Source organism: Aedes albopictus, chromosome 1, assembly GCF_035046485.1.
Source record: "Aedes albopictus strain Foshan chromosome 1, AalbF5, whole genome shotgun sequence".
Taxonomy (NCBI): Eukaryota; Metazoa; Arthropoda; class Insecta; order Diptera; family Culicidae; genus Aedes; species Aedes albopictus.
The window spans coordinates 48,006,307-48,032,876 of NC_085136.1; the positions used below are offsets into that span (position 1 = coordinate 48,006,307).

The following is a 26,570-nucleotide window of genomic DNA, read 5'->3' on the forward strand; positions in this document are numbered from 1 at the left end:
TTACTCCTTAAAGCGTAATGCCGGATTCGCAGTGTATGGGAGCGATTTGTCGAATCACCCCTCGTTGCAGTTTGTACTGGGCGAAGCTGTCAAACAGTTGCTCAGCTGTCAAAAGGTGATTTCAAAAAATCTCGTTGAAATTGATTTTAGGTACCAAAATTAAGTTCCAAAAATCTGAAAAAAATCATAGAGGCTCAGAAAAAGGTGATCTTTCATATAAAATCAAAAAAAAATAATACATTTTTCTAAATTTAAAACCCCAATTTGGAACACACGCTAACCTGAAACTACCCATCGACTGGGTCGATTCGACCCGGATTTTCATGTTGTTAGCAGTTGTCAAAATCCGGGTAACCCGAAAACCCAGATTCGCTGAATTTGGGTAAAGATCTGGGTAATCGGCACTTTGTCACTTTTCGGCTTGAGAATATGGCAGCGGTCAGGAGAACGCTGGAAACTATGAATGTTTTCGCAATAAATATGCCGATAAATGACGGGAAAACAGTGGAATTATTCCGGGGAACTGTTTTCCAGCATCAGGTAAGTGAATAGCACGTGGCAACTGAGAGCTTTTTAATCAAAATCTAAATTGGAAATAAATTAACAAAATCGAGGCTCCGGAGGAGCTGGGTATCGTTTACCCAGATTTTGCCACCATCATCGGTAACCCAGATTTGAGTAAAGGTGCCTTTACTCAGTTTAGAGTAACTGCAGTTTTGCTCAGTCTGGGTCGCTTTGACATCAATCTGGGTAACTGAGGGTTAGCGTGCAGTGTTAACGAAAACTATAAATGCATTTACTAAACGCACTGCGAACACTCACCCGAGTAACTCACGGTGCCGAGCGCCATTTTTAAAGCAACTCTCGAACGTCTTCGGGGAGCGAGCGAAGATCGCCAACAAACAACGGCAACAAGCGTCAAAAACTCAAAAACGTCCCGAACCTGAACCTCTGCAGGCACAGCGCAACGGAAAAAGTCTGCCTAGAATTTTATGCAGTTTTTGTGAGCAATAAAACGTTAAAAGTTGCATCTATGTGTCGCAAATCGTGAAAATTCTTCGTATTTGGTACGGAAACAGTGCAGTTTGCTATGAATGTAGTGTAGTGCGTCAGTGAATCGAAATCGAAAAATTTCCGTTGGCTTCGGTTTGTGCGAGAACGAAACAAACATGGACGGACTCCGCTGGTCCCGGGTCTTATTACAATGGGTGAGTTTGGATGTTATTTTTGTTCTGTTTCAAACACTTTCTTTTCAACCGTCGATTTTTCTCTGATGTCAGGTGAAAGATTCCCATCTCATACCGTGCGAGTGCGACAGCATCGAGCAGTGCAGCGTTGAGGAATTCTATCGGCAGTTCCGCTCCCGGATCCAGCAGACGGTGTCCCTTCCGGAAGAGGACATCATCAGCTTCCTCAAGGTGCACTTCCCGCACTACGAACTGTACCTAACTGAGACGGGCCAAATCGCCGCCCCGGATCACTTCTACATCTTCTCGCTGCTGCTCTTCTTCTCCTGCGTCCGACATCCGGAGCGGTTCTTCCAGCAAATCTGCAACGGATTCGACAAACCGCAGCAGTATGCCGTCACGGCGTTTCTCAAATCGATGTTGGAAGGCGCCCACCTGCGGAAGGAAATCGACCGGATGATGATCCGGCGGGCTATTCAGGACGCCATGCCGCAAACGATGTTGCCTCCGGACACGCCGCCGTCCTCGTCGTCCCAGCAGCCCTCCTCGGTGCAACGGGAATCCGCCCGGCTGAGTTTACCCTCGCGGCTCGCTTCCTCGGTCAGCAGTGGCGGCGACATGGTGGACGGGAGTCCGCTTCGGTTGGGCCGACAACCGCCGAAAATTTCCCCTCCCACGCCGAAGACGATCATTCTGGACGAGAGGACCAAACAGCTGAAGGAACTGAAGGCGCAACTGGAAGCCGAACGCTACGAGAAGGGTTACCTGGAGGTGCAGCTCAAGCAGCTGCAGGACAAGAACGAGAAGTTCTGTGAGTGGTGTTTGAATGCGGTTTCTTCAGAAAATCTTCTGAGTTTCTTTTCTCTCCTTGCAGTGGAGGACAAACGGAAGTACGTGAAGGAAATCCGTGAGCTGCGCACGGAACTGCAGGCGTGCAATCTGGAGAACGAGTCGCCGAACAAACAGCGCGGTTTGGACCACAAGGTGGCCCGCATCGAGCGGCTGCTGGCCGAGAAGGAGGAAGCACTGGATCGGCTCAAGATCGAGCTGGAGACGGTGGCCGAGAACAACCGGAATTCGACCGAGATGGTGAGTTGACATTTTTCAAAATTCCTCTGGGAAGATGCTCCAACTTTTGCTGGAAGTTGCTTAAACTTTCTCTGGCAATTTGTTCAAACTCTCTGGGAAGTGATCAAATTTCCTCTAAGAAGTTGCTCAAACTTTCCTTGTGATGGTGCTCAAATTTCCCCTGGGAAGTTGCCTAAACTTCCCCTGGGAAGTTGCTTCAACTTCCCCTGAGAAATTGCTCAAACTTCCATTGGGAAGTTGTTCAAACTTCTCTTGGGAAGTTGCTCAAACTTCCCCAGGGAAGTTTCTCAAAATTCCTCTGTGAAGTAACTTCCCCTGGGAAATTGCTCAAACTTCCCCTGGGGACTTGCTCAAACTTGCCCTGGGAAGTTGCTCAAAATTCCCCTGGGAAATAGTTTAAAATTTCCCGGAAAGTTGCTCAATCTTCCCTTGGAAAGTTGCTCAAAATTGAGAAGCTGCTCAAACTTTCCCTTGGGGAGTTGCTCAAACTTCCCTTGGGAAATTGCTCAAGCTTCCCTTAGAAAGATGCCAATATTTCCCTTGGGAAGTTGATAAAATTTTCCTTGGGAAATTGCTCAAACTTCTCCTGGAAAGTTGCTCAAATTTCCTCTGACAGTTTGCTCAAACTTCCCTTGAGAAGTTGCTCAAACTTCCTCTGGCAAGTTCCTCAAATTTCTCTTGGGAAGTTGCTCAAATTTCTCTTGGGAAGTTGCTCAAACTTCCTCTGGAAAGTTCCTCAAACTTCCCCTGGGAAGATGCTCAAACTTTCCTTAGGAAGGTGATCAAATTTTCCTTGGGAAATTGCTCAAATTTCCCCTGGAAAGTTGCTCAAATTTTCTCTGAGAATTTGCTCAAACTTCCCTTGAGAAGTTGCCCAAACTTCCTCTGTCAAGTTCCTCAAATTTCCCTTTGGGAAGTTGGTCAAATTTCGCTTGGGAAGTTGCTCAAACTTCTCCTGGAAAGTTACTCAAACTTCCTCTGGGAAGATGCTCCAGATTATGTGAGAATTTGCTCAATCTTCCCATGGGAAGTTGCTCAAACTTCCCTTGGGAAGTCGATCAAATTTTCCTTGGGAAATTGCTCAAACTTCCCCTGGGAAGTTGCTCAAACTTCCTCTGAGTTTGCTCAAACTTCCCTTGGGAAGTTGCTCAAACTTCCTCTGGCAAGTTCCTCAAATTTCCCTTGGGAAGTTGGTCAAATTTCCCTTGGAAGGTGGTCAAATTTCCCTTGGGAAGTTGCTCAAACTTTGCTGGGAAGTTGCTCAAACGTCCCCTGGGAAATTGCTCAAACTTCCCTTGGGAAGTTGCTCAAACTTCCCTTGGGAGGTTGCTCAAACTTCCCTTGGGAAGTTGCTCAAACCTCCCTTGGGAAGTTGCTCAAACTTCCCTTGGGAAGTTGCTCAAACTTCCCTTGGGAAGTTGCTCAAACTTCCCTTAGGAAGTTGCACAAACTTCCCTTGGGAAGTTGCTCAAACTTCCCTTGGAAAGTTGCTCAAAGCTCCCTTGGAAAATTGCTCAAATTTCCTTGGGAAGCTGCTCGAACTTCCCTTAGAAACATGCTAAAACTTCCCTTAAGAAGTTGCTCAAACTTCCCTTGGGATGATGCTCGAACTTCCCTTGGGAAGTTGCTCAAACTTCTCTTGGAAACTTGCTCAAACTTTGCTTGGAAAGTTGCTCAAACTTCCCCTCGGAAGTTGCTCAAACTTTCCTTTGGAAGTTGCTCAATCTTCGGTTTGAAAATTGCTCAAATTTCCTCTGGGAAGTTACTATACTTCCTCTGGGAAGTTTCTCAAACGACCCCTAGGAAATTGCTCAATCTTCTCCTGGGAAGTTGCTTCATCTTCGGTTTGAAAGTTTCAGTTGCTCCAACTTGCCCTGGGAATCTTCACAAACTTCCCCTGGGAAGTTGCTCAAACTTCCCTTGAAAATTTTCTCAAACTTCTCCTGGGAAGTTACTCAAACTTCTCCTGGGAAGTTACTCAAACTTCTCCTGGGAAGTTACTCAAACTTCTCCTGGGAAGTTGCTTGAACTTCTCCTGGGAAGTTGCTTGAACTTCCCCTGGGAAGTTGCTTGAACTTCCCCTGGAAAGTTGCTTGAATTTCCCCTGGAAAGTTGCTTGAAGTTCCCGTTGAACGTTGCTTGAACATCCCTTGGGAAATTTCTCAAACTTTCCCTGATAAGTTGCTTATACTTCTCCTGGGAAGTTACTTAAACTTCCTCTCAAAAGCTGCTCAAACTTCCCTTGGAAAGTTGATCAAACTTCTCTTGAGAAGTTGCTCAAACTTCCCTATTCAAACTTCTCCTGGGAAGTTGCTCAAACTTCTCCTGGGAAGTTGATCAAACTTCCCCTGGGAAGATGATCAAACTTCCCCTGGGAAGTTGCTCAAACTTCTCCTAGGAAGTTGATAAAAATTCCCTGAGAAGTTCTTCTGGAAAGCTGCTTGATCGCTGCCCTCTTAACAATAGTTCATCCAATCGACTAACGGATCGCTGACGCTTCTCCCCCTCCCCCTCCCAACAGATCAACTATCGCAACGTGCAGATCGTCAAGCTCAAGGACCAAATCCAGGAGCTGGAGAATTCCCTAGGTTCGCTGTCGGAGTGCATCGCCGAGAAGGACGAGGTAATCAAGTATCTACGCGAGAACAACGAAGAACTGCAGCGCTTCATCGACGAGTGCCGCTTCAAGCAGAACGGCCCCCTGCCGGAGAACCTAAACACCTCCTTCGATGGGATGATGGAGCTCAGTTCGGGCGGAAGCAGCAACGGAACCGGAAAGAGCTACAGCATCACACCGGAAAACATGGCCCAGGCCGTTGTGGACGTGCAGCTGAAGGAGAAGGAAGCGGAAAATTGCCTGCTGAAGCGCTCGCTGGAGATGATCGAACAGGAGAAGGTCAGAGTGTCCGGTATGGTCGGGAGCTTCTTCCGGCTGTACGGCGATGTGGTTGGTGCCTTGCCGTACGGGAGTGCGAATCCACAGGACGTTGGATTTGTGGAGAAGATGAACATTTTCAAGGCGTGCTATGAGTCGCTGTTCGTGGAGCTGGGGAAGTTCAAGGAAGCTAAGGAGATGCTGGAAGCGAAAAGCGACGCGTTGGAGGAAGATGTGAAAATGGTAAAAGCGGAACTGCTGGCTCGGACAGAGGTGTTGCAAAAGCTTGAAAGGCACTCGGTAGATATCGAGATGCAGCTGGAGTTGGTGAGGAAGACAGCTAGCGAGTATCAGCGAAAGAACGCCGCCATGAACGAAGACTTGAACAGACAGAAACGAGACCTGTTGAAGTTGATCTCGGAGAAGGACACATTGAGCCAGCAGAATCTCACACTGAATGTGGAATTCAATAGCCTGAAGGGTGAGCATGAATCGCTCACGACGAAAATCGACTATCTGATGCTGTCACTGAACGAAGACTACGAGGGAAGTGACTTTTCCTCATGGTTCGACAAGATGGACGACCTGAAAGAACGTGTGCGGACACTGAAGGAAGACAAGGATCGTTTAACTGCCATGAACATGAAAATCATGATGGAAAAAGTTGCACTGGAAAAGGACGTCAGTGTCGGCGAAATCAGACTGACGGAGATGAAGGAACAACAAGCCGAATCGGAGAAGAAGCTGAGGCGACTAAACGAGCAGTTGCAGGAAAGCGAAAATTCACTGGCAGAGAAAGACAATGCAGTCAGCTCGTTGGAAAAATTGAAGGCCGATCTCGAGGAGAACATCCAAGGATTGTCTGCTGAACTTCTGGAATCGCAAAGCAAACTGAACGAAATGTCGGAGGACTTCCAATCGTGTGAGGAAACTCTTCGAAATATCAGGGATGAGCTGGAATCTCGTGATCACGAACTGCTATGTGCCAAGAACACCATCGATGAACTCCAAACCAGCGCGGAAAAACAACAAGATGAACTCCAACACATGACACAACTTCAAGAAAAAACTGCAGCCGAACGAGAACAACTGGTTATTCATCTTTCAAAGATTCAGCAGGATTTGAACAGCGAAAGTGATAAGCTAGAAGCGACAACAAAGGAACTTGATGAGGCAAACGATAAAAATCGACAACTCACGCAAGTTCGAGACCGTCTTCTAGAGGAAAAGCTTGCATTGGAAGAAGCACTATCAGAACAACGCAACGAGTTGAACAAAAGTTGCAAAACGGTTCAAAACTTGGAACTGCAAATCAAGAACATGCAGGAAATGTTTGCCAACGAAACCGAGCAATCGAAGGAAATTCAGGAATCACTAAACGCTCAGATCATCGATCAACGCAATCAACTGGATGCGTCACATAAGGAACAGAACATCCTGTCATCAGCAAATCGTTCTCTCCTGGCGGGTCTCGAGTTGATTCAACAGAAAATCAGCCAACTGGAAAGCCAGTATGTGACCAAAATCAACCGTCTCGAAGCGAAGCTCGGAGAATTCGCAGCGCTACTGACGAAACTCTCCGCCTACCAGTTCAAGTTGCGCTTGGAGAAAGCACAACTAGAGGACAACCTCGGCAAGATGATACAGGAGTTCGAAGCACTGCAGACGGAAAACGAAAAACTGATCGAGTCGGAGACGGTGTTGCAGCGGACGATTCAGGAACTGCAGGCTGAAAAAACGGCCGCAGAGGAACGCAGCATCGGTTTGGAAGACCAACTCGCCGAAATGGAAGTGCGACTCGATATGAGTGGCAGCAGAATCAAGGAGCTGGAAGGAAGCTGTGCCGAGCTGGAAGCCGATAAAACAAGACTACTCGGAGACGGAAGCCAGCGCGAGGCGGAGTTGAGGAAACAGCTCGAAGAAGCAGCGGTTTGCAGTGAGCGATTGGAACAAGAGATCAAGCATATGAGCAAATCGCAATCCGATCTTCAACTTCTACTCGATGCCAAGTTGGAACAGTTCAAGTGTGTGTCAGACGAACGTGACGAGATGGAAGTCAAATGTGCGCGACTGGAAGTGGAGTTGAAGGAGTTGCAATCAGATTTGGAGGAGCAGAAACAACTGACGGCCAGCAACTGTGAGGCGAAGGCTTTGCTTGAAACTCAACTGTTGGCGGTTCGCGAAGAGCTGCTTCAACTAGAAGAAGAAAGATCTCGTTTAGAGGAAAATTGTGAGGAGAACCAAGCGGCACTCGAAAAGCACAACAAGGTCATTTCTCGTCTCACTCGCGAGAAGGAACTACTAGAAGAGAAGGTGCAGGAGCTTACAGCGGTTCTAGCAACCGTGCGACAGACCAAATCCGATTTGAAGCAAAAGCTCGAGGAAGAGCAGGAAAAATCCGACGAATTGTCCTGTCAGCTGGAGGATCTGAACTCTAAAATACTGGCCGTGGCAGAAGAACTCGGACGGGTGAGAGAAGAAAAGGAGGAACTACAGAACCGACTGGGCGTCGTGGAAGTCGAGAAACAGGAACTCGAAGAGAGGGTACAAGAGTTGACGGAGGCGATAACGCTGGTGGAAGAAGATCGGGACACGTTGCGCGAAGAGAAATGCCGACTGGGAGCGGAGGTCGAGCGGGTGGATCACGATAAGGGATCATTGGACGAGCAGTGTGGAAAGTTGCTGAAGCAGCTGTCGAAGGAACGCGAGGACGCCGCACAGGCGAAAGCCCTGCTAGAGGAAACGACATGTGTGTTGGGCAAGGAACGTGACGCGCTGCAGGAGAAATTGAAGGTGATCGAAAAGGAGAGAAGTGTTTTGAAGGGTAGCGTTGCGGAATTGGAGGAGACGAAGAAGGGCTTGGAAGCGGTGCTCGGAGAAAAGGGTGTTGTGGAGGGCAAAGTAGTGGAATTGTCAAAGTTGATCGAAGAACTGCGCTCGGAGAAAACGGAACTTGAAGTCGAGAAGGCGAGCTTAAGGGAAGAACAGCAGTCTAATGAGAAGGTGATCGGCGAATTGAAGGAAAACATTTGCGCTCTGGAAGAAACCAAGACACGATTGCAGGAACAAGTTTCGGCAGGTGATGAAGCCAGCACTAAACTGCAGCAAGAATTGGGAGATTTGTCAAAGGCACTTCAGGTGTCCAAAGAGGAGATTGAGACAATGGAGGTCGAGACAAAGAAACTATCATCTGAATTGACTCAGTCGAACGCTGAAATGGAATCGCTTAGCGCAGAGCTTGAACAAACTCACAGCCAACTGCAGGAAGTGCAAGAAGCTTTGAAAACGAAAGAGTGTGAAGCTGCAGTGGTGTCTGAAAAACTTCTTGAAAGCGCGAAAGATTTGGAATTGGTTCAACAACGGAAGGAGGAAGAGATTTTGCAAAAGTCGAGGAACATTGAAAGCATTCAAGTCGAGCATCAGGATGTTATGAAGCGTTTACAGCAAGCATTGACTGACAATTCCGAACTTGGAGCCAAGGTTGAAAACCTGACCACAGAACTGAGTGGTCGTTCGGCGGAGCTGGATGCAAAAAAGCAAGAGGTTGAAGAGAAGGAACAAAACATTCGATCGGCAACCGAGCTGTTGATTGCTTCGCAAGCCAAGGCGGCTGAACTGAGTTCGACCGTCGATCAACTCAACGTCGCTAAGGTTTCTCTCGAAACGCAGCTGCAAAAAGTGCAAAACGACTTGGACAGTGAACGAAAGCTCTGCTCATCGAAGAAGCTGCAAGTGCAAGAACTCAAAGCCAGCCTTGGTGAAATCAACGAATCGAAGAATTGCCTTGAACACGAACTGCAACAACTGGAAGCTGAAAGATTGAATGCCGAATCCGCCAACCAACAGCTCATCCAGCAATTATCCGACTTGAAATCGCAAGTAGCCAAACAGCAGACCGCTATCGATGCGAAGGACACGGAAATACATCAACTGACCGAAGGACTGGAAAAGGTCAAACGTATTCAGTCGCAGCTGGAGGAGAAGGTGACTGATTTCGAGTCGGTTGTCACCGAGAAGGACGAAATCGAAGCGCAGTTGGTCGGGCTGCAGCACGAGTTGGAGTTGGTTCGGGATGATAAGCGGAAGATCGAGACCGAGCTGGAGACGGTCAAGGAGGAGAAAGCCGACGTGGACCGACGGTTGATACAGCAGCTGCAGGACTACGATACGGTGAACGAAGCTTATCTGAATGAACGGGACTGCAACAAGGAGCTTGTGGTGAAGCAGCAGGAGTTGACGGGGAAACTTCAAGAGGTGGTTGAAGAGAATGCCCGGTTGGTGCAGGGCCAGGAAAGTTCCAAATCTATGTTGGCAGCTAAGGAGAAACGGTTGGTGGAACAAGAGAAGCAGGTGGAGAAGTTGAAGCGCGAAATGGAGAACTTGTTCGGAAAGAATCAGCAGATGGATTCGTTGACGCACGATTTCATGCAGCTGAAGGTGGAGAAGTCTGAGTTGGAAGCCGAGAAGGAAGAGCTGAACGAAGCCATCGAACAGAAGGAGATCGAGGAGAAGGCGATGCAGGAGAGTATGAATCATCTGAAAGAGAGTCTGAAGGTGAAACAACAAGAGCTGGACTCGCTTCATTCGGACGTGGCGACTCTGAAGGAGACGTTGCATACGATGAAGATAGAAAACAGTAAGTTGAAATCGACGCACGAGTTGCAGCAAACGAAGATGCTGAACTTGGAACTGAAGAATAGCGAACAAAGCAAGAAGATCGAGAAATTAGAGGAGTCATTGAATAAGACTGAGATCAGCCACCTGGAGGACAACTCGAAGGCATCTACACTGCTGAAGAAACTGGAAATGTACAAAGAGTACGAGATGAAGATGAAGGAACTGGAAGAGCTGCATCAGAAGGAACGTGAGATCAACAAAACCTGCATGGGGGATATTGACATACTGCGGGCAAAACTGATCAAGCACCGGCAGATAACCGAAGACAAAGAACAGGAGTGGAAGCAGGAACGGTTGGCGCTGGAACAGAAGGTTCGGGACGCGCATAAGGATGCCGAGGTTAAGATGAGGGAGACCCGAATCGAGTACGAAGCCAAACTGGAGAAGATGAAGGATAAAATGGTGAGTACTTTCCACTTTGCTTTTTTTGTTCATATGTGTCAGTCCTTTGTGTCCATTCCATACTAGAGACAATAGTAGTAATCATTGAACATCTGGAGTCTGTTTAGTCATCAATCCCATTGAATTGCACTTTCATTGCATGATAGTTTTACGAGGTTTCTTTGAACCGCCACGCGGAACTTTGCACTAACGCTCACGTCTTCCTTTGGCGCTCCTTCTCTCTCTTTCTTCCAGATGGTTCAATCTACTATTGTGTCTAGTACTTGTGATGATCCTCCCATGATAAGGGATGCCTCCTCACCGGAAACGGTATCGCAAACTGCTGCAACCGAACCGGTTGCACCGGTTGAGCAAAAAACACCAGTCCGCGCTGCTGTTATGATGGAAGTGAGAGCATCCAGCGGTAGCAGCAACAGCGGTGGAAGCCGTTGGAAGCGAGCGTTTTTCAAGATCATAAAGTATCCTCTGATGATACTGATCGTGAACGTACTGCTGATCGGGTACATTAAGCGAACGCTGAGCGAGGCCGATCTGGAGATTAACTTTAAGCCGGGTGTACCACCGTTCCACTGACGCGGGAGTGACGAGAAATTGTACAAATAACTAGTGTTTTGTATATTTATTGCATGACTGAGAATTTACTGTTTTAAAAATTTTATAGGAATGATTTTTAATGTTATATACAATAAATATGAAGTTTTTTGCATGTGAATTGTTGTTTAATAAGTGGTTCACTTCCCGGATTAAACCCAGTTTCAATATGTGCCCATACTGCTGTTCATGGGTCAATGAAATTCACGGTGAACAGTTGTATAGCCATTTCCACATAATAGGGGATTCATCGATTCTTCAGAAACCTGATTGATATCTCGATTTTATCAACTTTTGGGGTCCTATTTGTTCCATGCGCTTTTATACAATCGACCTAACGTATGGCAAAACTTCAGCGCTCTTATTGCTTAGTTTAGCCTTATTAGTCTTAGCTCAGAGGATATAAAGAACAATACTCGTTGTTTCGAACTTTTTACCAAGTTTAACACATTATCACATTATCCGTTTTTTTTTTGTTTGGTTCCTTCGCAGAAATCGTTACTGAACGATGAACTACAGAAGACCAGATCCAAGTACGAGAAGGAATATCTGGACCTCAAGCAGGAAATTCAGGAAGAACAGAAAAAGGTAATACTCAAACAACTTTCAGGATCGTTGCGGCATTATCATCAATCTCTTTTTCCTTGCAAACAGTTCACCAAAATGGAAATGAAAGCCGTCAAACTGGAACAGCAGTTAGCCGATATGAAGGACTTGCGGAAAGAGTACGAGTTCGTGTCGTCCAGGTTGCGCGTCATGGAGCAAATCCAGAAAGAGCGCAAATCGCTCATGCCACCGCCCCCAGGAGACCACCTTCGTAAGTACCATTCTACCTATTCCAACATTGAAAACCATTTCGAAAGGAATTCACTCAAAAAGCATCAACTGATCGCCACCCTCTTGTCCCAGGTTCCAACCTCAAGATGGAGGACGAAGAGGGCGAACTGTTCAACAACACCTACCTGACGGATCTGAAGTACGGCCGTGGGTCGCCGCCACTTGCCGGCCGCGAGTCGATCCGGATGTCGGAAATTCAGCAGCGTAACTCGATGGTTCCGCCGCACCTCAAGGACAGCTACATGGTGCAGTACGTCGATGGGAACCTGACGGACGACGACAATCGAGTAAGTAGTAGACAGCCGGCGGCGGCGGCGGTACCGATCGACCGCAAACGTTGTTGTCACGTTATCTTAGAGGAAGAAGACGAATCAGCCGGCAGCGGTTCTGCTTGATTCGGGAACGAGTTAAGTTGGTATCTGTGAAATGTGTGCGTCTGTGTGTGTGTTCGCGTGCATTGGCGTTTGCATTATGAACGGATTACCATCGCAATTCAATGAGAGATTTGTGATAGCTAGTCATTGCACTTGGTGGTCATCGGCGCAGTCTTGAACCGCGCACTATCGAAACTTACATAAAACCTCCGCATAGCCTTTCGATTCATACATTCCCGCGCTTCTGCAATCTCACTCTCTTCGTACTCTCTCTCCTGCTCTTGATTCAGGTTCCGTCCATATAGGTTTCCCTAAATATTCTTCAACATTGTTCTAGTTTTCCAGTTTCTTTTGATTACTGACTTTGTAATCCTGCCTTTGCTAACGCCAATGTTTGTATTTCCGTCTGTTCTGTGTGTCGTATGTCTGTATGTGTGTAAAGTCCTTTGTGCTTCGCTTCCCGTCGGTTGATTCGTCCATCTCATATTTGAATATCCCACGTCATTCCCCGCAATACAGGATCTCGCCGCCGGTAACTTGGACGACAGCAGTACGAGCTTGATTTCACGTAGGAAACTAGGAGGAACAACCTCCTACAAACGACCGGGACCACCGACCCCGAGCAAGAAAGCTGGTCGCCGCTCGTTCGGTGGATCGCTACCGACCAGCGACTTCCAGTACAAGGAAATTCTCAAGGACAGCAGCAATGGATCGTCGTCCGCCAGTGGTCCCTTCGGAGGCCGTCTGAGCTTCGGTGGGCGGAAGAGCAACGTGGAGCCATCGTCGGCGCCAACCGCCGCCGGCAACAGCAGTGGCAGCATTGCTGAGCTGAACGCCCGCCGGAAGACCCCCGGCAAGTTCAAGCAGATGATCAGCTCGTCGAACCTGTTCCACTCGCTGCAACCGCAGCCGAAGGACGAGGTAGATAAAGACAAAAAGTTTTTTCCTTTCTATATCTAGATATGGATGATGGGGGGGGGGGGGGGGGGGGGGTGGTCCCCTTAAAGGGAGGGATGGCAACAGTGGATGGAATCTCGTTGCTATTAATATTGTTCTGCTTGTGTTGTGTATGTTATGTGCATGATCTCCGAGGAACTTACTAATCCGTCCGTACGTTTCTTTCTCTTACCCTCTGTAGGTTACTTTGCTCAACATAAGCTGGCATTTCGATGAGCGACGAAAACGGCACTATGTTGTTACTACGCCTGTAAAGTAGATTTTTTTAGTTCTGAAAACTTTTTTCAAGTTTTTGCTAACATTATACAGTTATCGTATTGTAGTTATCATGTTTATATTTATTAATTGTTTATTGTTTTTGTTAACGTATATCTACGTTATATACCTACTGAAAAAATAAGAAAATGAATTACTTTTCAATCCAGTGAAATTGTTTAGTAATCCTCGGATAAACCCAAAAACTTTATTACAATTATTGGAGGAAACCCTGGAGGCACTCCTAAACAAATTGTTGAACAAATCCTTTGAAGAATTTCCAGAGGAATTTTTGAAGGAATCCCTCAATAAGTCTCCGATAAAGTCCATGGAAGAATTAATAGGAATCTCTGAAGGAATACCTTGCAGGAACTCTTTGGGACATCCTTCAAGTAATTCATAAATGCATACCTGGGGAATTCCTGAACGAGTTCATGGATGAATTCCTGAAGGATTTCTTGGAGAAACTTTAGCAGGAATTCTCTTTAAGAAACTTTGGCTCGGAATACGTTGACGAACGTTGGGAGTTTGAACACGAATAAGTTGGTAAAAAAAGGGTTAAGTATACTGTTCATTTTAATTCCACTAAGAATTTGCATCCTTTGACGGATACGTATTTCGACCTCAACTGTAAGATCGTCTTCAGTGCCTCGTACTTGACTCGACTCGACTTGCTTGGCTTCCTGCTTGTCCGATCTGCCATAAAGACTACTCCGTTTTCTGTAGCTGCATTCGCTTCATTATCCCATTCCTGCCTACAGTATCTCTTGGTATGGCCACGTTTTCCGCATTTGTGCATCTCCTTTGAAACTTCTTGGCATCGAGGGCTTGAGCTTGATCCAATCTATCTGCCAACAGACGGATACAGTTCCGTTTGTTTTATCTCTTCAGGCAGTATTCCGAGGGCGGTCACCAACGGATCAAATGAATCGGGTAGAGTCTGGAACAAGGAAATTACCGCATCCGCTTCATCAATCTTAGTACCGGCTGTCTTCAATATCTTCGATGATATCCTCGAATACCAGCAGATGGACTTGCACGGACTTCCCTTCCTCCAGCTTCAAGCGCTTCAACTGCTTCCGCAGTAGATTTTGAGTTGTCTTGTTCTACAGCAACTTCCAGGAGATTCTCCGTCAAAGTCTTAAGCACTCCAACAGAATCCAGGAACATTTTCACCGTGTTACTCTAATTTTGGAAGCCTTGTCCACCATCGAATTGAGGTATTCCGAGCGTCGATTCACCTATTGAGGACCCATAACCTTTTGAGGAACGATGGCTCGGAAAACGTTGACGAACGTAGGGAACAAACGTTTGAACACGAACAAGTTGGCTTTATTTGTAAAATACGTCTGTACAACTTAAGGGTTGGATTGGGATCAAAGAGCTTGAAAAAAAATAACAACGACCGGTAACCAGGTATTCAGGGGTGTATCCAGGTTGAACTAGCAAGTGCGATTGTCTACTATGCTGACACTTCTGAAAGATTCCCTGGAGAAATTCTTGATGAAATCCCTGGGTGCATTTCTGGACAACTCCCTAGAAGAATTCATACATAAATCGCTAATAGAAACGATGCAAAAGTCCGTTGAGGAATTTCGAAAAGAATTCGGAGAGGAATTTCTGAAAGAATTCCGAGAGGAATTCCTGAAGCAATCCAGAAGAATTTCCTGGAGTAGTTCGGAAGGAATTCCTGAGAGAATTTCATGATAAATTTCTAAAAGAATAACAGGAGAGATTCCTGAAGAAATCCTAGAATGAATCTCAGGAGGAGTTCCTGTAGAAATCTTAGAAGGAATTCCTAAAGGAATTACAGGAAGGAGCAATTCTTAAAGGAATCCCTGGAGGAATTCCTAGAGGACTTCCTGGAGAAATTCTCGAAGGAATCCCACCAGAAATTCCTGCAGAAGGCCCAGGAGAATTTCTTAAAGGAATCCCTAGAGGAATTCCTGAAGGAATCCGAGCAGGTATTCCTGAAGGATCGCAAGAGAAATTCCTAGCTATTCTTGTAGGAATGCTATGAAGAATTCCTGAAAGAATCCCAGAAGAAATTCCTGAAGAAATCCCAGAAAGAATTTCCGAAGAAATCATTGAAGGAATCGTAGGAGAAATACCTCAAAGAATCGCAAAATAATTCCTGAAGGATGGAATCCCAGGAGGAATTCCAGGAAGGAATCCCAGGAGGAATTCCTGGAAGGAATCCCAGCAGAAATTCCTGGAAGGAATCCCAGCAGAAATTCCTGGAAGGAATCCCAGGAGGAATTCCTGGAAGGAATCCCAGGAGGAATTCCTGGAAGGAATCCCAGGAGTAATTCCTGGAAGCAATCCCATAAGTAATTCCTAGAAGGAATCCCAGGAGGAATTCCTGGAAGGAATCCCAAGAGGAATTCCTGGAAGGAATCCCAAGAGGAATTCCTGGAAGAAATCCCAAGAGGAATTCCTGGAAGGAATCCCAAGAGGAATTCCTGGAAGGAATCCCAAGAGGAATTCCTGGAAGGAATCCCAAGAGGAATTCCTGGAAGGAATCCCAAGAGGAATTTCTGAAAGGAATCCCAGGAGGAATTCCTGGAAGGAATCCCAGGAGGAATTGCTGAAAGGAATCCCAGGAGGAATTCCTGAATGGAATCCCAGGAGGAATTCCTGGAAGGAATCCCAGGAGGAATTCCTGGAAGTAATCCTAAGGAGAATTCCTGAAAGGAATCCCAGGAGGAATTCCTGAAAGGAATCCCGGGAGGAATTCCTTGAAGGAATCCCAGGAGGAATTCTTGGAAAGAATTCCAGGAGGAATTTCTGGAAGGAATCCCAGGAGGAATTACTGGAAGGAATCCCAGGAGGAATTCCTGGAAGGAATCCCAGGAGGAATTCCTGGAAGGAATCCCAGGAGGAATTCCTGGAAGGAATCCCAGGAGGAATTCCTGGAAGGAATCCCAGGAGGAACTCCTGGAAGGAATCCCAGGAGGAACTCCTGGAAGGAATCCCAGGAGGAATTCCTGGAAGGAATCCCAGGAGGAATTCCTGGAAGGAATCCCAGGAGGAATTCCTGGAAGGAATCACAGGAGGAAATCCTGGAAGGAATCCCAGGAGGAATTCCTGGAAGGAATCCCAGGTGGAACTCCTGAAAGGAATCCCAGGAGGAACTCCTGGAAGGAATCCCAGGAGGAACTCCTGGAAGGAATCCCAGGAGGAACTCCTGGAAGGAATCCCAGGAGGAACTCCTGGAAGGAATCCCAGGAGGAACTCCTGGAAGGAATCCCAGGAGGAACTCCTGGAAGGAATCCCAGGAGGAACTCCTGGAAGGAATCCCAGGAGGAACTCCTGGAAGGAATCCCAGGAGGAACTCCTGGAAGGAATCCCAGGAGGAACTCCTGGAAGGAATCCCAGGAGGAACTCCTGGAAGGAATCCCAGGAGGAACTCCTGGAAGGAATCCCAGGAGGAACTCCTGGAAGGAATCCCAGGAGGAACTCCTGGAAGGAATCCCAGGAGGAACTCCTGGAAGGAATCCCAGGAGGAACTCCTGGAAGGAATCCCAGGAGGAACTCCTGGAAGGAATCCCAGGAGGAACTCCTGGAAGGAATCCCAGGAGGAACTCCTGGAAGGAATCCCAGGAGGAACTCCTGGAAGGAATCCCAGGAGGAACTCCTGGAAGGAATCCCAGGAGGAACTCCTGGAAGGAATCCCAGGAGGAACTCCTGGAAGGAATCCCAGGAGGAACTCCTGGAAGGAATCCCAGGAGGAACTCCTGGAAGGAATCCCAGGAGGAACTCCTGGAAGGAATCCCAGGAGGAACTCCTGGAAGGAATCCCAGGAGGAACTCCTGGAAGGAATCCCAGGAGGAACTCCTGGAAGGAATCCCAGGAGGAACTCCTGGAAGGAATCCCAGGAGGAACTCCTGGAAGGAATCCCAGGAGGAACTCCTGGAAGGAATCCCAGGAGGAACTCCTGGAAGGAATCCCAGGAGGAACTCCTGGAAGGAATCCCAGGAGGAACTCCTGGAAGGAATCCCAGGAGGAACTCCTGGAAGGAATCCCAGGAGGAACTCCTGGAAGGAATCCCAGGAGGAACTCCTGGAAGGAATCCCAGGAGGAACTCCTGGAAGGAATCCCAGGAGGAATTCCTGAGGGAGTCACAGGAGGAATTCCTGAAGATATCACAGGAGCAATTCCTGAAGTTATCACCTTAGAAATTATTCAAGAAACGAATTCCGGCGGGAATTCCTAGAGGAATTCTTGAAGAATTTCGGGATGAATTCATCTAGGAATCACGGGGGAATTCCTAAAGGAATTCTTGGATAAATCCCAGGAGGAATTTTTGAAGGATTCCCGGGAGGAATTCCTGAAGAGATCCTGGAAGAAATTCTTCAAGGTATAACAAGAGAAATTCCTTAAGAAATGACAGATGTAATTCCTGGAAGAATCCCAAGAGGAAATCCTGAAGAAATTTCACCAGAAGTTCTTGAAGGAAACCCAAAAGTATTCCGGAAGGAATCCTAAAGAAATTCATGATGTAATCGAAGAGAAATTCCGAAAGAAATCCTCAGGAACTTCTGAAAAAATCGCAGAGGAAATTCTGAAGGAATTTCGGGAGACATTCCTCTAATTATACCTAGTAGATAAATATATTTATATAATTTATATATTTCATCAATTCTGATGAAATATGAAATTCAAAGTCTTCGTTGAAAGCATGCATCTTGACATTTTTTAATAAGTGTCACTTCTATTTGTCTGTAGTTTTACCTAAATTACTCTACATAACAATGCCGTTCCTATATAACAGAAAAATACTCCTTGGAAAGATCTCACCAAATCAACTGAAAATTTGGAAGAGACTGTTTCTCTTGATTGCTGCATGCCTCAATACGATGTTGATTGCATGCCTAACAGCTTAACATACACAAATCGACCTAGTCATCCGTCTAACATTCCCATCAATTATTCCGCTCAAATCCAAAGACGCCCAAACGAGGTGACCTGCCGCTGATTCGCCATCCGCTCATCACCAAAATCAATTCTACCCAGGGCAACACCGTTGACTCCGGAAGTTCCGACCTGGACGATCGACGACTTCGAAACCGCAAATCAAAACTCGCCTCGTCAACGGCAGCCGACGACAAAACACGCAAGACCCACCGAAACCACCACTTCCGGAAGACCATAACCCGGTTCGACACGAATCGTCGCCTCAACAGTGCAAACACTAGCACTAGTAGTGACAGCGCAGGAAGCAGTCCACAGTCTAGCACGGTAGCACCCAGTGAGGATCCTTTCGGAGGGTTCTCCTACGAGGCCACTCCCGATCGGATCCGCAAAATCGACATTAATACGATAGCCGTTTTCGGGAGAGGTGTCCCCAAGTCCCAGGTCGTGATCTTCAATGGCGATCAGTCGCTGAAGGATCTGAACAACAACGATCACAAGGCGTCCAACATCTTCGTGATCAATACTCCTAAGAAAGCTGATTTGAAGACGTCAAACAGACACCTGGAATCGGAGAGTAGTTTCGTTCAACGGCTCTACACCCACCGACGGGACAAGCATCGCCGGAAAAGCCGCGATCAACGCCGGAAGTCGTTCAATCGACTTCGAAACATCGACGGCAACGCCACCAGTCCGCGATCGGAAGACGAAGACTGCGACGGGCGGCGTCCAGTAGTGGACGATGTTGAATCGAGCGAAGAAGACCGGGAAAACGACCGCTCCCGGAGTAACTTCGAATCGCTCCTCGAAGAGATGGTTCTGGATCGTCCGAGTGAGGTCATGCCGTCGCAACTGATGTTGTTCCGCAGCAGTATGCACGATCCGTTCGAGAACGTGGTGAGCAGTTCGACGACCGGAATGGGACCGGTGACGGTTCCGCTGTTGGAGCGGTTTTCGGAAATCTTCCGAATCGCAACCATTCAGAGGCAGCTGTCGATCAATAATGCTGCATTGGAAGGTGCTCCTTCGGAGGATCAAGCCGATGGCAAGCCGGATTGGAAACCGGTGGTTTTGATGGTGTTTGTTGGATTGAGCTTTTCGGCACTGGTGTTCAGCATCTACCTGCATTACGAGGGTTTCAGAAAAGGTTTTCGGTAGAACTTTGTTTGAGTTTTCTTCTAAGAAAGAACGTTGAAGCGCGAACGATTCCATCCACTTGCTCCCACTTGTGTATACATTTTTTTAGTGTGTAGGGAATGTTTCCCGTAGATTGTAAGATTGATTTGATGAAAAATATAACATTCCTAATTGTGATAACAGTTACTAATTCCTAGACTAGCGTTTTAGTGGAAATAAAAGTGAAAAAAGTACATCAAATGTCAAAATTCTGTGTCCCTGTTTATTCTAGCGTAGCTTGTAGAATGTAGAAGTTGTTGAAAGTAGTCCCAGGCTGTAGTCTTGCTTTCGTAGATTGAAATGAAGTATGTAGATTGCTGTTCATGTTTTCAACACTATTCAATCCATTATTACATCACATATCTCACTATATACATATTGCTGACTGCACCCCAAATTGGACTATCACACTATTTTTGGTACGCCTAAAAAGTGTGATAAAAGTGCACAATTGCCTCGGACCGCCTCGACGTCTTCGGTGCACTTATTCCTTGATTTACAAGGAATAAGTGCACCGAAGACCCCAACTCGATCCGACGTGGTCCTGCGCTGCAATTACACTTTGAAGGTGTGTGCACACTATTGTGTCAGTCCAGTTTGGGATGCAGTCAGCAATACATGCGAAAGGTATTCAGTACGATAATGCTGAGGGTGACGGGTTTGATTCCCGGTTGGTTCAAGAACTTTTCGTAAAGGAAATTTCTTTGACGTCCTTGGGCATAGACAGAGTATCTTCGTGCCTACTAAATGATGTAAACATGCAAAATGGTCGTTGGCAGAGGAAGCTCTTAGATAATAACTGTAGAAGTGCTTATTGAACACAGAATTGAGAAGCAGGCTTTGTCTCAGTGGGGTCATACGCCAAAAAGAAGAAGAAAATATGTAGTACTGAAGTAGCGGCTACTGTTAGTTCTTCACGCCAAACGATCACCAGTTCAGATTTTATCTAGTTTGCTCATCTTGTGACTGCCTTTAACGTTTTCTTGTGTACCATGCTTTCAGGGTTGTTATCTGACATTCTCGTAACATGCATTGCCCACCATGCTTTTCTAGCTTTGGCAACCTACAGGATCCTCGGTCTTGTGGGTCTAAGTTTTGTTTCATCTAACGATTTTGACCGAAGTTTCTTCTGGAACCATCTGCAGGCACGATTTCATCTGATGATTAGCTGTCGTTGTTGTCAGCTTTTAACATCGTACCGAGGTAGATGAGTACTGTTTCAAAAGTATCCCCGTTTATCATAACACTGCACTGCTGCGGAGGCTTCGACTTCTTCCTCGAAAGGATCCTCCAGGATGACCTGGATCTCGACTAAGTGCTTGGTGTCACCCATCACTGTCAATTTGAAGCACTTCTGAAGTTTGGCAACTGTCTCTTCAAACTTGTCCTCGCAATAGCAGGCCTCCAAGGTGTCGTCCGCACAGATCAAGACGAATGATTGTTGTCCATTCTTCGTTCGGATGTAGAGAGACATCGGCTGATGACTGCATGAAACAAACCTAGCTTGCGTGGTTCGTTTTGTTCCAGACCCGTGTCGTTTGGTTGAGACCATACAGACCCCGCTTGAAGCGACACACACCGGCGGTGTTGCTGGTCTCGAACCCAGGAGGCTGCTTTATGAAGACCTTTCATTTGTACGGTAAATAGGTAGTCTTGATGTCCACGTGCTTGATGAGTAGTTTTCTCTCAATCGCCACCGTTAGCAGCGAACGTAAGGTGACCTGTCTGGCGACCGGGGCGAAGATCTCGTCATAGTCGCATCCCAATTTTTGTGAAAAGTCTTGGGCAGCTAATTCTGCCTTATACCCAATGACGTTGCCAGTTTGATCCTCCTTGCGCTTGAACCCACTTGCAACCAACCTGTTTTGCGACCGGCTGTCAACGTGATGATCTCCCAAGTAACGTTCTCCGTCAGAGAACGGAATTCCTCGTATTTCGCTGTCTAACAGAATACACTTTCCGAACTGGCCATTGCTTCTTCGTGGCTACGTGGTTCAGCATCCGATTGAGAAATTATGGTAATCGTTTCGCGATAGCGCACTGTGGTTTGACGGATCGATCTCTGGGGAAACGCCTTCATCCAGCATCGAATCGTCTGCAGTGGCGTAACCGCAATTTCCATCATCCACGTGATGATTATCGCTGTCCACATTATCCAACAACGGTTTTCCTGATGCCCACTGACGCTCTTGGCCTGCTCAAGGCACTCATCCTCAACGAAATTTGCATCACGACTGATGATCACTTGTCGAGTTGATCGGTCCAAGAAGCGGTGTGCTTTGTGGTTCGGCGATCATTCAACGAACGTTAGCTTCGTCGACGTCTCTGGCTCAACTTCATCCTCTTGCTTTTGCTTGGGTACGTGAATGTGCACCGCAATACCGAAGACATAGAAGCTTCTTGCATGTATAACTTTCTCAGCGCACTTCCGGTGTATTCACCGTCTTGATCGCTTCTGATGAATTTCGGCGGCCGGCCTAATTGAGTCCTCATCATGGTCACGTACTCCATTATCTTCTCCGGGACTTCTTCCTTCTTCTGCGCCAGATTCTTCTTAACCATCTCTTCGAGCGCATTGGGATCGCGATGCTCAAATCGTCGATGCCACATGTGCCGGGATGCCCCCGAGTCCACAATCCACTCACCTGAATTCGTTTGTCCTCCTGCCATCAGAGCGAATGTTACTGCGAGTTCACGACCTTTTTGCGATTCCGTCTCCTTGGCGTACAACTTGCACTAAGTCACTCCTTCTGCTTTATGGCCAATTTTCTTGCACAAGTGGCACACAATCGTCTTCTTCTTCCTCGAAAAATTGTCCTTCAACGTATCGAAGGAATCGGGCAGGTTCCTCAGCACCAGCATACCAAACAGCTCTTCCAGCTCGAACAAATGGCTCTGCATGTCGTCTCCGACCTTGTACGTTTTATTGCAGATTCACTTCAGGACTACAACCTTCGAGTCTTCTGGTCGTACTTCTGGATGTTTTCCTATGCTTCCTCGACCGTCTTCGTAACACTAATCAGGGGGTGTCGCTAGTCCTCCACAATCGTCGTTCTTGTTTTGCGGTCACCTCCGTTCCAGGTGTCCGTAAGGGGCTTCGGGGCTTTATCCTCCATGTACTTCCACATGTCCTCTCAAGTCAGTAGCATTTCCGCTTTGAATTTCCGCACCACATTCCATATACTTACCTTATCGGTCAGACTAAGGCCTGTGTGCCACGTAGGAGTCGTCTCCATTCGACTCGGTCCATGGCTGTGCGTCTCCAGTTCTGCACTCTGCGAAGGGTCCGCAAATCGTCTTCCACTTGATAGACTCAGCTAGCTCGCAGCGCACCACGTCTTCTTGCGCCGGACGGATTGCTATCGAGAACCATTTTAATTGGGTCGCTATCCGACATCCTGATAACGTAACCCACCCACCATAGCCTCCCGATTTCGATGGTTGGTTCTCTCAGCAACTGATGCGGTTCGTGGTTAATTCGCTTTCTCCAATTCCCGTCTTCCTGCACTCCGCCGTAGATGGTACGTAGCACCTTCCATTCGAAAACTCTAAGGGCGCGTTGGTCCATAGATTGTTACGATTCGTAATATCTAACAGATTTCACCGTGTGGCGATCTATGGCCAGGAAGCGCACGCCTTAGACGTTTAGTTGTCCCATCCGGCAATGTCAGACCTCTAAGCTTCCTGCCGATGAGTACATCATGGACGAAAATTTGATGTTGTGGTGATGTGGTTTGATGTTCTCCAGTACACTGCTGTGGCACATCATATGCACGCTTGCTCCGAAATCGAAGTACCAGTCTTCATCTGGCATCAATCCGAAAGTTGACAGCACGGCACGGAATGCATTGTTCTTCATCGAGCTGTTGCAGTCCTTCGCTATATGACCGTACTTTGCACATTTCCGGCATTTGGGCTCCAGGAGAAGATCCGACTTCTTCACCTGCTTACCTGAAATTCCGCTTCCCTTCTTCGCTGCAAACGCCGAATCACTTCACATCGTCTGGGCCTCTTGCAGAAGTTTCGTTTTCATGATGTCTCCAGTGATGGGTATGCCCGATTCCCACGATGTCTATCGATTTGTAAAGGATGCCGACTTGCCTGGTCAGTCCGAATCCACAAAGGCCTTCTCCAGTTTCGACCAAACTTTCCTTGACGTGACCAAAATTGATGGGATCAAGGAGTAAGATGGTCTTCGCTCCTACCTTGCGATCCTTGTCTACATTTAAGGCTTCGTAGGTTCCGTCAGGCTTTATCTTCGGCTTCACAACGCACCTTACTTACCTTACCGGTCAGACTAAGACCTGATTGTGCTCTGCTGTACGTAGGAGTCGTCTCCATTTTCCTCGGTCCATGGCTGCTTGTCTCCAGTTCCGCACTCTGCGAAGGATCCACAATTCGTCCTCCAATTGATCGACCCACCTAGCTCGCTGCGAACCACGTCTTCTTGTACCGATCGGATGACGCTCGAGAACCAGTGTAATCTGGTTGCTATCCGGCATTCTGATGACGTAACTCGCCCATCGTTGCCTCCCGATTTTCGCGGTGTGGACGATGGTTGGTGCTCTCAGCAGCTGATGCAGCTTGTGGCTCATTCGTTTTCTCCAAGTCCCGTCTTCCATCCGCCGTAGATGATAAGCAGCACCTTCCGTTCGAAAACTCCAAGGGCGCGTTGATCCTCTGCACGTTGGGTCCATGCTTCGTGCCCACAGAGGACTACCTGTCTAATCAGCGTTTTGTAGATAATTAACTTCGTGTGACGGCGAGCTTTGTCCGATCGTAGTTCTGCAGAATCCAAAGTAGGCTCGATTTCCTGCCATAATGCGTCTCTAAATTTCTCTGCTGGTGTCGCTGTCGGCGGTCACCAGTGAGCCCAAGTACACGAATTCTTCAACCGCCTCGAGTTCATCACCGTCGATAGAAATTCGGCTTGGCGGGCGCGGTGATTCTTCCCTGAAACCCTTTGCCATCATGTATTTTGTCTTCGACACATCAGCGAAACCAAGCACTAATCGGACTTTCCAAAAAATTTTCCACTCGTGTTTATCCCCGCTCTTCTAATTACACCCTCTAAAGCAATGTTGAACAGCAAGCACGAAAGACCATCACCAATGCGATATTCGAAGGGAGTCGAGAGTGTCCCTGATACTCGAACTACGCACATCACTCGATCCAACGTCGCCTTGATCAATCGTGTCAGTTTATCCGGGAATCCATATTCGTGCATAATCTGCCATAGCTGTTCTCGATCGATTGTATCATACGCCGATTTGAAATCGATGAACAAGTGATGTGTGGGCACGTTGTATTCGCGGCATTTCTGCAACACCTGGCGGATGGCGAACATAACATACCTGTAACATGATTCATTCGTTTGTGGGGTAGACGAACTCAGACTCCTTCAACATGATCTTCTGAATCTGAATATCCACGCGTTTACCACAACTTGTAGTCGTTGTTAGTAATGTTAATGTTGTTAATGATATTTATATGTAATCCGTGTGATAAAATCCCATGATTTTTATTTTATGCTCCCATTCTTATGTGGCATGGCAAACTAACCTCTCTCCTAATGTAGTTTAAATATCGCAAACCCCGTTCCTTCGTATGTAACACCCAGAATACAAGCAACGTAACGTAAGTAACTAATCCAATCTTCCAATGTTTCTCTCTCTTTTCTTCTTCTTGCAATCACCTTTTCGGTCACGGTTCCAGAACACTCCACCAAGGAGGCGCTTGGGCTTATTCCAAAAACATCACTATAGAAAGTAGTAGAAAGCCAACTGAATGGAGATGAACACCTCTATGTATAGCCAACCAAAACGCCAGTACAAACGCTTTTAGTATTCGAAGCTCCTCCTGTATTATAACTGTGTATAGCCGTAAGTGGTGCGTGGGAACAAAACACTATCTAGATAGGATTCTAGTGTACTATAACTGAAAATACGCAGAAGATTCGTATTCTACTGTTTGCAATAAAGAAGAATTATAATATTATGAAAACAAGCACCTACTTTTTTGTGTTTTTCGAAGAAATCCTTCAATAAACCACGCGACACACCCATCAATGTTCGTTTAATATATGGTTTTTATTTATTCTCTAGACACTACTCTTTCAATTTCAACAAATGCTACTTCTGTTTGCATTTTCTCGTTTCTACATAAGTTTTTTTTTGTTTGTTTGTTTTGTGGTAGGTGTATTACGCCTATAAGTAAGTTTATAAATTATCTGATTCTCCTGTAAACCGATGATGATTCCCCTCGTCGGAATTTCTCTCTTTTCCCGTAATATTCGTGTGTTGACCAGCAAACTTGTTGTCCATCGTGTTTATTATATGCACCACTTCATCCGTGTGTTTCATCTTGTTTTGTTTAGTCGTTTTCTCTCTAAAGACTGCGTAATTTGCGTGTGGTTCAAGCTGTTATGATAAAGTTCTACATTTTTTCTACTTACTTTGCGGTTGTGGTTGCGTATGTAGTGTGTTGTTGTTGGTGGTGGCTGGTGAATAGAGCTGTGAACCTCTAGTAGGTACCGTTCGTTTATATGTGTGTGATTCGCACTACAGATATATGTAGGTGAGCGCTTTGATTGGCCATTTCAGTAGTAGTGAGTTAATGCTTTTACCAATCGTAGAGAAGCAATGGGTATTTGTGATCAAACAAGGGTTGCAATGCAATGCTCATTGTATTGCGTTAGGGGAAATTACAGCAATTTCTTAGGCTTCTATTGACAGGAGGGACGAAAGAATACAAAAACGGGCCTAATATTGCGCGCAAACCCCAGAATTTTATTCCCACCTTTGGGTTTCCGCGCCGAAGACCCAGCGCCAGATTCGGCGACAAAGAAAACTGACAGCAGTCGCCGAACAGTTGGCAATCCTGATATTTGACGGCGGCCGCCCGGTAGTCATGTGAGTGGATTGTTGTCACGCAAATAGATCTTTTCGATGAAAATGCATGTGTATTGAGTTATTGTTGACAGATTTTCTGCAGTGTTAGTGTGAAATTCAGCGATTTTCTGTATCGCGTAAGCCTTCGCTGGAAGAAAACGTCATGTTGTTCAGCGAAGCAAGGAAAATTTTCAGTGAAAAAAGCAATATTTTTCGATGAACAACAATCACACCAAGTTTCACTTCAATTTGAGATCCACTAAAAACGGTTTGCTGTAAAATAGCTGTATAAGCTATGAAAGAATCCGTAATAGTGAAAATAAATAGACGAAGTAGACGGATACTT

General features: G+C 46.6%; 1 protein-coding gene across 4 annotated transcripts; it reads left to right on the forward strand.

The window, feature by feature from the left end:
* Positions 1–861: 861 nt before the first annotated feature.
* On the forward strand, positions 862–25,327 carry LOC109406965 (putative leucine-rich repeat-containing protein DDB_G0290503). 4 transcript variants are annotated; one of them, XM_019679975.3, is made up of 9 exons: positions 863–1,208; positions 1,281–1,998; positions 2,062–2,276; positions 4,798–10,230; positions 11,314–11,409; positions 11,476–11,638; positions 11,731–11,945; positions 12,552–12,953; positions 18,195–19,476. In XM_019679975.3, the coding sequence occupies exons 1-9, from the start codon at positions 1,170–1,172 to the stop codon at positions 19,314–19,316; spliced, it is 8,403 nt and encodes a 2,800-aa protein (XP_019535520.2). In that variant the 5' UTR covers positions 863–1,169; the 3' UTR covers positions 19,317–19,476. The 4 variants fall into 4 exon arrangements, with proteins under 4 accessions (XP_019535523.2, XP_019535520.2, XP_029711462.1 ...); XM_029855602.2 differs by lacking the exon at positions 18,195–19,476 and adding an exon at positions 25,050–25,327 and having other exon boundaries at positions 866–1,208; XM_019679976.3 differs by lacking the exon at positions 18,195–19,476 and adding an exon at positions 13,171–15,571 and having other exon boundaries at positions 866–1,208.
* The last annotated feature ends 1,243 nt before the right edge of the window (positions 25,328–26,570 follow it).

Bases quoted from the DNA above. Each gene is read 5' to 3' on its own strand.
- LOC109406965 (XM_019679975.3), top strand. From the start codon at position 1,170: ATGGACGGACTCCGCTGGTCCCGGGTCTTATTACAATGG. The intron at 10,231-11,313 runs GTGAGTACTTTC...GTTCCTTCGCAG, and splicing joins AGAAGATGAAGGATAAAATG to AAATCGTTACTGAACGATGA. The intron at 11,946-12,551 runs GTAAGTAGTAGA...CCCGCAATACAG, and splicing joins TGACGGACGACGACAATCGA to GATCTCGCCGCCGGTAACTT.